At 44.9% G+C, this 10,094-nt stretch overlaps 1 protein-coding gene across 1 annotated transcript in view; it reads right to left on the reverse strand.

Moving 5' to 3' along the window:
• Positions 1-2,333, reverse strand: part of LOC102261936 (leukocyte immunoglobulin-like receptor subfamily A member 6) — a 6,482-nt gene extending 4,149 nt beyond the window's left edge. Inside the window, exons 1-4 of the mRNA XM_014529630.1 lie at positions 1,913-2,333; positions 1,208-1,495; positions 755-1,057; positions 255-535 (exon numbers count right to left, since the gene is read on the reverse strand). Of these exons, the coding sequence (XP_014385116.1) occupies positions 255-535; positions 755-1,057; positions 1,208-1,495; positions 1,913-1,970 (930 nt within the window). The 5' untranslated portion in view covers positions 1,971-2,333. The remainder of the gene's footprint in view (positions 1-254; positions 536-754; positions 1,058-1,207; positions 1,496-1,912) is intronic.
• Between the last annotated feature and the right edge of the window lie 7,761 nt (positions 2,334-10,094).

A 10,094-nucleotide genomic window follows, 5' to 3' on the forward strand; every position in this document is an offset into this window, starting at 1 on the left:
GCCCTTGACCCTGAGCTGAGGGACCTTGTCCTTCTCCAGAGACCCTGTCTGTGACCCCCTCCCAGCTCCTCTCAGTCCCCCTGGGGGTGTCTTTTATCTCCATGGCCCTCACCCCCTTTCTCACTCCCTCCCATAGGCCTCTGCCCAGCTCAGCCTCTGCTCCAGGCCCCTCTCCTGGACCCCATCACCCCCAGGTGACCCTGGGCCAGAGCCCTGAGCGGACCCTCAGGACAGGGGCAGGGCTGGCTCCTCACCTGCCACCAGGATGTCCAGGGGGCGCTGGGGGCCGACCATGCAGAGGAGAGGTTGTGTCCACTGTAGCATCTGTACCGGCCCCCGTGGGTGCGGTTCACGTGGCCCAGGGGGAAGTCGGGGCTGTGCTGCCCCTCAAGGCGCTGAGGGGGTGTGAGCCCCTCGTCCTTGGTCAGAGCGAATCTGTCAAAGCCGGCCTCCGCGTGGCACTGGAGGGTCAGGCTGTGTCCAGGCAGCACCAGCGAGCCTGGCTGGGCCGAGAGGGCGGGCTCCCTGTGCACACCTGGGAGGAGGGGACAGTGGCACCCAGGGGACACCCCACATCGCCCACTGGGCTGCAGTGAGAGGTCTCACATGTCCCTCCCTGAGCCTCCCGCCTGTGGGTCTGTCCCCAAGAGGCCAGTGTCACGGACCCCCATGAGCCCAGGGCCCCAATGGACACACAGCACAGTCATTTGGGGCCCAGGAAACAGATGGGGTTGCACAGGGGTCTGTCCCTCACCTGTGACCTCGATGTGCAGAGGGTCACTGGGCTGTGACCACACGTTGGGGTTGGAGCTGGGAGAACCATAGCATCTGTAGGTCCCCCCATGGGAGGGGCTCACGGGGCCCAGAGGGAAGATGGCCTGCGACCAGCCAGCATAGGTCCTGGGTTCTGCTTCCATGTGTCGGGGCGGGTCAGCCCCTCCCTCCGTCAGCAGATGGAAAGTGCCAGATGTCTGTGAGCTGCAGGAGAGGGACACGTTCCCTCCTGAGGCCACCACAGGGCTTGGCTGGGCTGAGAGGGAGGGTGCAGGGTACACTCCTGAGGGAGGAGAAGATCTGTGTTAACGGGACCGTCACCCTCATGCCCCAGGTGTGTTCTGTGAGGGGTGGGTCCCCCTGAGGCCACACTGTATTCCCTCTGCCTGGGACCCGGAGCCCACAGTGGGGAGGGACCCGGTGTCTCCCTTACCTGTCACCACCAGGAGCAGGGGGTCACTCCGCTCCGAGAGTATGTTCCCAGGGGTGTAATACGCACACAGGTACAGCCCTGCGTGGGATGGGGTCGTGGCTTCAGTGAGGAAACCGGCCCTATTGCTGGAGTCCTGTGGGTTCCTCGTTTCCAAGGGGCTAGAGCCCCTCTCTTTATGCAGAACATAGGCTTCAGCCTGCAGAGACCCCTGACACCAGATGGTCACAGGGCTCCCCCGGGTGACGATGGGGCCTGGGTCAGCCCAGATGGAGGGTTTGGGGACGACCCCTGGAAAGAAATCAGACCTGAAATATCAGGGGCATCCTTCTCCCCCCTTTCCCGACCTGTCACCCCAAGGCCCCTCCCAGATTGGTCACCATTATCCCAAACCTGTGTCTCCCCAGCTGCCCAGGAGGTGACTGTGCTAAAGCAGGAGGTCAGGGGGAGGACTCACCTGCCTGTACCTGGTCCCATGGGCCCTGACACAGACTTGGAAGAGAGTCCCTGTGAGAACCGTCCCCGACTGCACACAGAAGCTCCGGGCTTGGTCTGGGCCCCTGAGCACTGGGGGCAGACCTGGGACTGAGCAAGTCTCCTCTCCCCAAAGTCCTGTCCCCACTGAGCCTCCTGAGTCCTGAGGTCTCACAAGGCCAGGACCTGGGAGGGGCGGGGACCCCATCCCTCCTCCTTTCCCCACAAACTCACCAAGGCCCAGGAGGACAATGAAGGTCAAGGTGGTGGTGCTGTCTGCCATGGTCCCCATGGTACTGATGATGGATAAAGTCCACAGAGCCCAGCAGGACAAGCAGATGCATGGGTGTGACAGGGTCCCGGCTCCGGGTGACAGGTCCCTGTCTCCTCATCAGCCTCACTCTGCTCTCTCTGAAGCATGGCTGAGGACACAGCAGGTCCCCGGACCTTCAGGACCAGATCTGAGTCTCAGCAGACCCCCACACTCTGCCTCCACCTCCTGTCCAACTCCAATCCAGAGGGTGACCCTGGTCCCAGTACACGAGGGTGCAGGGTGCAGGGCAGAGCAGAAAGAAACACCAGCTCCTGCCTCGTACCCGAGTCTGTGTGACCTTGGGAATGCCCTTCTCTTTCCTGAGACTCCACAAATGCACACTTTCCCCCGTCCTTTCACCATCCTGTCAGCACAGTGATGGTTACTGAGTTGTTAGCCCACCCCTCCTCCCTTCCCCAGAGCTCACTGAGGTCAAGAAGGGCAGGGAGGTTCTGGGTCAGGGTGCTTCCTCACATGGTCCCCAGTGTGCAGGTGACATAAACTCCACAGAGCCTGGGGGAAAAAGGGAGGAATGAGGTGTGACAAGGTCCAGTCCCCAGGGGATACATCACGGGTTCATCAGTGGCCACACAGGAAAGGAAGTAGCTCCTCCCTGAAGGGTGGGCCCTAGGGGACAGCAAGCTATGGGACCTCTGAGACTGGCCTGAGTCTCACCAGACCCCACCCGCTCTGCCTTCACCTCATGCCAAACCCAAATCCAGAGGGTGACAGCCGTCCCAGGTGATAAGGGTGGAGGAACGGGGCAGGAGACGACCCCACCCAATTTCTGGCCCAATTCTGACTCTGCCTTTTCTAGAACCTCTGTGAGCTTGGGTAAGACACTTCCTTTTCCTGAACCTCTGTAAATGCAATTGCTCTTCCCTTCTCTCACTGCCAGGCAATCAGGCAGTACTTACTGAGCAATAACCCTGGGCCGTCATTGGCCAGGCAATAAGGCAGTATTACTGAGCAATAACCCTGGGCCGTCATTGGCCAGGCAATCAGGCAGTATTACTGAGCAGTAACCCTGGGCTGTCATTGGCCAGGCAGTATTACTGAGCAATAACCCTGGGCCGTCATTGGCCAGGCAATAAGGCAGTATTACTGAGCAGTAACCCTGGGCCGTCATTGGCCAGGCAATCAGGCAGTATTACTGAGCAGTAACCCTGGGCTGTCATTGGCCAGGCTCTGGAGAGTCGTACCTGAATCTCAGGTATCCCTTCCCTGCACAAATGGGGCAGAGATGAATGAAGCAGATGTTACAGATATTTAGGCAGCAAACAGTTCGGTTACAGTCTCATGTACACGTTGGGAGAATCCAACTTGGTCATTTATGGCTAAGGTTCAGGATCTGAAGAAGGGGCCACGCACAAATGAAAACACTAGACAAGAAATATGAATTTAGAAGGCATGGGGGCCAGGTGGAAACTTTCCTCTAGTGGAGAAGCTCTCTGAAACCCTGGACCTGTCAGCTTCTATTCAATTTTAGATACACATCTTGCCCTCATTTAGGCACAGCAAACGGGTAGCAGACAGACTATCTCAAAAAGATCAGTAAAGATTTACGTTGAGGTTATTAGGTCAGGAAATTGCTTCGAGCCATCATTATCTCAACACAGAACAATCGGTGCATAGCTTTTAGCCCTGCTAAAGCTCAAGGTTCATCAGCCTTCCGAGTTCCTTGATCACTCTCATGATAATGTTGACAATGGATGACTTCCCACATTTCCCCCTTTTTGTTTTCTTAATAAATCTTGAAAAGTGTATGCCGTCTGTAGGGCCTGAGTCCTTTTAAGACTCTTCATTCCGCATCTGCAGATTAGAAATAAACATATAAGAACAAGAATGAGACAGGCAATAGTGGTTATGCTAAGAGACAAATGTAAGGAGATCCAGTGAAAGGGATTAAATTCTTTCATGTCCTTTTTAAATTGCTGCCAGGCATCTAAGGAATTAGTTTGTAAGTTTGCCTGGGATAATTGTACAATATGCTGTTGTAATTCTAAAATATCAAGGGTTGTGTTACCTTTACCCCAAGCACCAAGAAGGCGATTTTTTATTGATTCCCAGGGTGTAAGGTACTATTATAGGGAACGGGGGTAACACAAATCTGGGAAAAATTACAATGACACTGTAAGGATATTCTTTGCTCTACGCTGTGGATTTTATCACCCACCCACAAGACTGTAGACTTTAGTGCTGATAATTTTATCTCAACCTGGCTGTCAATTCTTTTTTGTATAGACAAGGTCTTAGTTACATTTTCCTTAACTTGTTGTACAAATTGAGAAGTTTGAACAGTTTTTACCATGGATGAAGTAGCAATTCCCACAGAAGTAAGTAACAATACGAGAGCAAAGAGTCCTGCAATTAACATTCCAAGAAATCTTTTTTGTCGTTTTAAGATTTTTACCAGGTCATGTAACAGTTGGTAGGTTTGATGAGATTCCCAAGGCTCAGTTAGGTTAGTAGGAACCCAAGTGAAAGCAGGTTGTTTTAAAATCATGAGAGAATCTTTTTGGAATGTAGAATTAATACAATGGGATAGTGTGCAGCCTGTGCATGACACCTCATACAAATGGCTTGTCTCATTAAGGCACATCTGGATGGGGCCTGAGAGGAGTACAAAAGGATCAAATACACAAGTGGTGGCAAATACTGTCTTATTGGAAGTTCCCCATAAGTTACAAATTGAATTATCTGAGCTATAGTTAAAACTATACCATTTTATAGGTGCAAGTGCAGCAGCTAATTTCCATTGTGTATTTTGTACGGGCCAATTGTCATGTTGTAGTTGAGATCCAACAAATCCTCCTCCATACCATGAGATGGAGTGATTAGCTTCAACATATAGATAAGATGCGGTCCCCTTCCATTTTAGGGTGCAGTTGTTACTATACGCAGACCTGTAGAGGCTCCAATCCACAAAGGAAAAACTGTTATTAAGTTTGCTACTGGTGGCGTGGTCACTATAACAGTCTTGCCAATTAATTTCTTCCTCAGTGGGGTGCCATTCATAAAACTTTTTACATAATGGCTTAGTGGGGGGATGTCCTAGTAATGTTACATTTTCTGTACCTCTCCCAGGAGCAAGTAGTGATAGTAGATGTATTTGGGCTTTTGCTTCCCCCTCCTTTGGTGGCCATGCAAGCCAAAAAACTCTCTTTAATTCTACACACACAGGAGCAGTAGTTGGATTCTGTGTCATACAAAAGGGAAGCTGGGTGGCGACACCCATGTAATTATACTTTGTCCATACACTTCCTTGTCCCACCTGTGGTCCTCCTGGATGACCAAGGTGCTTGCTATTATTGGTGACTGCACTAGGCAGGGGATCAGCCCAAGTAAGGGGTCTTACCCATGGAGGGACAGGGGCATAAGTCCAATATACTTCCCCATTTGCCCCTGGTAGTATTACCACACAGCTGGTGACTGCTAGCATGACAAGAAAACGTCCTTGGGCGTTCTTGGGGTTTTGGTCTCCTCACAAATTCACTCAGCTTTCTGGACAGTCTTCTTCCCCATCCCCCAGGTCATCTCCGGACTGTTTGTTGTCTCTCTCATTCTCCTCCCACTCCTTATCTTCAGCATGTTGCTTGGGGCTACTGCTATCTGTGGCTGGAGTAGTCGATTGTCTGCAGCTCCAGGTGCAAGGTCTTCATTAATCTGATCAGTTCCTCCCTTGGATCCATGTTGAAGTTTAATATTTCTTACAGGAATCCACATGGGCTTGGAGGAGTTTTCTGGAAATACACAAGCATATCCTTGATCAAATGTTAACAAGGGGTCAGGGCCCTTCCATAAGCCAGACTTGGGATCTTTCCATTTAACCAGACCATTTTCCTTAGCTTATTCTGACACCAGTGTAATTCCATGGGTGTCTTGCCTTCAGCGTTACAAGTGAAAAAAATTAAAGTAATTAAGACTTGATGTAGTTTACTTACAGGAGATTTCACCACTATTCCCCCTTTTTGTTTTTCAAATTGGACACATGGAAGTGGGACATTCCTTGATAATCTGTTTCGCCTGCTGTCGAGTTGTTGTATCGCAAATTAGCAAGCTGGACAAGATGCCTTAATCAGCCAATAGTTAGGAGTCATCTTTATTGCATGCAGGTTCAGAGCAGATTACCTCTGTCAAATTCTGAACAAACACAGGAGGGAGTATTTCCTTTTTATATCCTTCTAGTTCTTTGTGTAAAACAGCTTGTAACCTTGAATACATATTATATCTAATCAAACACCTGTAATATCTATACAGACAACTTGTAACTTTGAGTACATATTATATCTAATCAAACACCTGTAACCTTGGATGAACAAACACTTGGCAGAATATGTGAATTAATATAGTGTATCAGCCCCTTTAGATGGCTAGCTTGCAAGGTCAGACAGTTAAGTTTATCTTTTCTATTCAAGCAAAAAACAAAGTTATATTTTATAGAATAAGAGACTATCTAAAAATAACAGAGTAGTTCAAACAGCAATTTTAAACAGCAGTTTTTCAAAAGGAGGTACTGTTCCAGAGTAGGAAAATGTTTAGGCCTGCTTAATTACCGAGCCACCTCAGCACCTTGGCAGCCTGTGCAAAGTTTCTAGGAACTGAGCTCACACACCTGAGCGACGGCCCACAAAGAACAAACAGACCAACACTCCTGAGCAACAGGCCCACAAAGAACAGACGGATCAAAATTAAGAATAGTCCTGACCTTTAAGTTATCCAGAAATGAATAACAGGAGGAGGATGAATAGCTTGGCTAAAACTACGCAATTGGCTTTTGTAACTTGGCTTTGCTTGCTATGGGAACCTGAACACGGATGTAGTTGTCCCCTTTAAATATTGGACCCTGCAGATGGTCGTGGCCGCTTCTCTCTTGGGCTTCCCGAGTGGAGGAGAAGACACCGGCCAGTCAATAAAGGCTCTCTAAATTGTAATCAGTCTGGAGTTCTGGTCATTCTGTCACTCGCGCTCCACGACAGTACCACTGTGCTTCAGAGTGAATGAAAATTGTTTAGACAACATTTTGGCAGGCTGATGTAAAAGGTGATGAAATTCTGTCGCCTGTTTTAATAAAGCAACCAATTGATCCCTATATGCATTTCCTTTTGTTAAAGAACCAGGACCTGTTTAAATAGTATAAATAGACTTTGGTCACTGAGCCATTTTAATCGAGCAGTTTCAATTCTGTTTACCAGGCCAGCAGCATAGGCAGAATCAGAAATAATATTACGAGGCTCTTGGAAATCCTGCAATGCAGCCTCGACAGCTTCTAATTCAATGCTTTGCACAGAAGTGTGACTGGTCTAGATGACTCAGTCTGAATTCATTGCATGATAAGCAGCTTTACCATTAGATGAACCATCAGTAAAAATAGTTAATGCTCTAGGAATAGGCTCCTGCCTAGTATTTTTTGGTATAATAACAGGGGTGTAATATAAAAATTGTAGTAATTTGTTTTTTAGTGGGTGACAGCTAAGTGCCCCTGAATATTTACTTACTTCAATTTGCCAATTTAAATCAATCTGAAATAAGGTTTATTTTCTAACTTCATTTGTCCTTAGGTGTGGACAGTAAATGCTACTAATTGGATTTCTGCTATCAGTCTTTTTGAATATATAGGCATAAGCTTTGTTTAGGGAGGCAAAATACAAATTACTTACTTTTAAGTGTCCTTGGTTTAGGGAAGAGAGGATTTATCAGATAGTCCCAAACCGCTTGGCATTTATATTTTTTAGATGGTTGCAAATGCTATTACATGCGAGCCACAAAATTAGAAAATGATTCTGTAGGTCTTTGCATACAGTTAATAAAAGCTTTCTTAGGATTCCTAAGTATGTTGAATAAATTTTCCATTTCTCCCGTAGAGATTTTTAGATAAGGTCTTAACTAATTAATGTCCTCTAATAATATCTAAAAGTCATTTAAGGTTTTAAGGCAATCTTTTTGTATTTCCACCTTTTGAGGCCTAATACATTGACTTTTAATTACAGTTCCTAGATATTTGAAGGGAACCTCCTTCTGTTTTTTCTTCCAGAGTAATCTCTAAGCCACATTTAAGGAATTTCTTTTAAAAACTTTTACTTTTGCCCTGACCGGTTTGGCTCAGTGGATAGAGTGTTGGCCTGCAGACTCAAGGGGCCCAGGTTCGATTCCAGTCAAGGGCATGTACCTTGGTTGCGGGCACATCCCCAGTAGGAGGTGTGCAGGAGGCAGCTGATTGATGTTTCTCTCTCATCAATGTTTCTAACTCTCTATCCCTCTCCCTTCCTCTCTGTAAAAAATCTATAAAATATATTTAAAAAAAACAAAACAAACAAAAAAAAAAAAACCCTTTTACTTTCTTTTAAACAGAGCAACAAACTTGGTTGCCTTTCAGAAAGACAGGGAGGAGAGAGACATGCTGGTCAATACTGGAATGCATACATCTCAAGTAAAAGTAACTCTGTTTACTTATGGTGTCTCATTAATGGTGAGATTTAATGTTTGAATAATAACTTTTAGTTTACTTTGTAAATAGTAGTGAAAGAGATTTTAAAACATTCTTTTTGGTTAGTGCTTATTTGCATATATATGCAAATTTTACTTTGGACTTTGTTAGAACCAATTGCTCATAAAATATTGGCTTCTCATATAAATGAGTTTATATAAGACCTTGATTATATTGTGAAAAGCTAATGAAGTATTCAGCAACCTTGTCCTGCCAAACTTAGAGGTTGAAACCTTTATAACATTAAAAATATATGTATATAAATAGAACACAGTTATTAATTTTTATTTGATAAAGCTTCCCACGTGATTTCAAGTATATTAGATTGGCCTAATTTAGTTCAAAAATATTTCTTTTAAGAAGAGAGAATAAATCCTTGAATCATTCCAGGGCCCTTGAAATGTCGCAAAGCTATCTCTCAGTTAAGTTTTGAAATTTAACTGGAAAAGACTATCAAATATACATAACCCAAAGATTATATTATACACTTTTTGTAATTATTCTAAAAGATATCAATTAAATTTAAACCGGTTTTAATATTAAAAATTTGGTTCAGACCATAGAATTAATCCTCTTTTTTAATCAGGTCAAAAAAATATTATATCCTAGGTTGAAATTTTACCACACACAGTACACATAAGGACTACAATATGTTTTGAACTACTAATTTTTCTAGAGAAAAAAACAATAATTATTTTTCTCAAAGATGAATTTCTATACTTTATGCATTTTGTTCCCATAACCATATAATTTCTCCCAACTTAATTTGAACTTTAAACTCTTAAAAGCCTCAAATTTTAGGTGGCAAGTTAAATACTTAGCATTTCTTAGATTAGTAATATACTTATATTTTAAGGATATATTTCAAATAAAATACAATACATATTTAATTAATAGATTCAAATCTATCCTCTAGATTTTTCATATGAGGCAAACTCTGATTGATATTTCAGTATTTTGTCATTTTAAAATACCTAGATATTTAATGATTTTTATTATTGAATTCATCAATGTCCTAAAGTTTTAAGTTACCAAAGACTTTGGAAAACTATGTTTAGGCCTATGAGGCTGGCGAAAAGGCAGCGGGAGGAGGGAGCAGGCCTCCAGGCTGCTTGAATTTAAAACTGCCACATTCTTCCTTAGGGATAACATCTAAGGTTGCTGCTGCTCTTTCCTCTAACAGAGAGTGCAGTCAGTCTCCTCTTGAGTGACTGGACTTTCATTATTTTTTAAATTTTTAATAAATCTTTATTGTTCAGATTATTACAGTTGTTCCTCTTTTCCCCCCATAGCTCCCCTCCACCTGGTTCCCACCCCACCCCATACCCTTACCCCCACAACTGTCCTCGTCCATAGGTGTATGATTTTTGTCTAGTCTCTTCCCGCACTCTACACCCCCTTCTTTCTGAAAATTGTCAGTCCATTCCCTTTCTATGCCCCAGATTCTATTATATTCACCAGTTTATTCTGTTTATCAGCTTTTTTATTCACTTAATTTTTAGATTCACTTGTTGATAGATATGTATTTGTTGTCACTTTGTTGTTCATAATTTTTATCTTTACCTTTTTCTTCTTCTTCCTATTCTTAAAGGATACCTTTCAGCATTTCATATAAT

Source organism: Myotis brandtii, unplaced genomic scaffold, assembly GCF_000412655.1.
Source record: "Myotis brandtii unplaced genomic scaffold, ASM41265v1 scaffold687, whole genome shotgun sequence".
Classification (NCBI taxonomy): domain Eukaryota; kingdom Metazoa; phylum Chordata; class Mammalia; order Chiroptera; family Vespertilionidae; genus Myotis; species Myotis brandtii.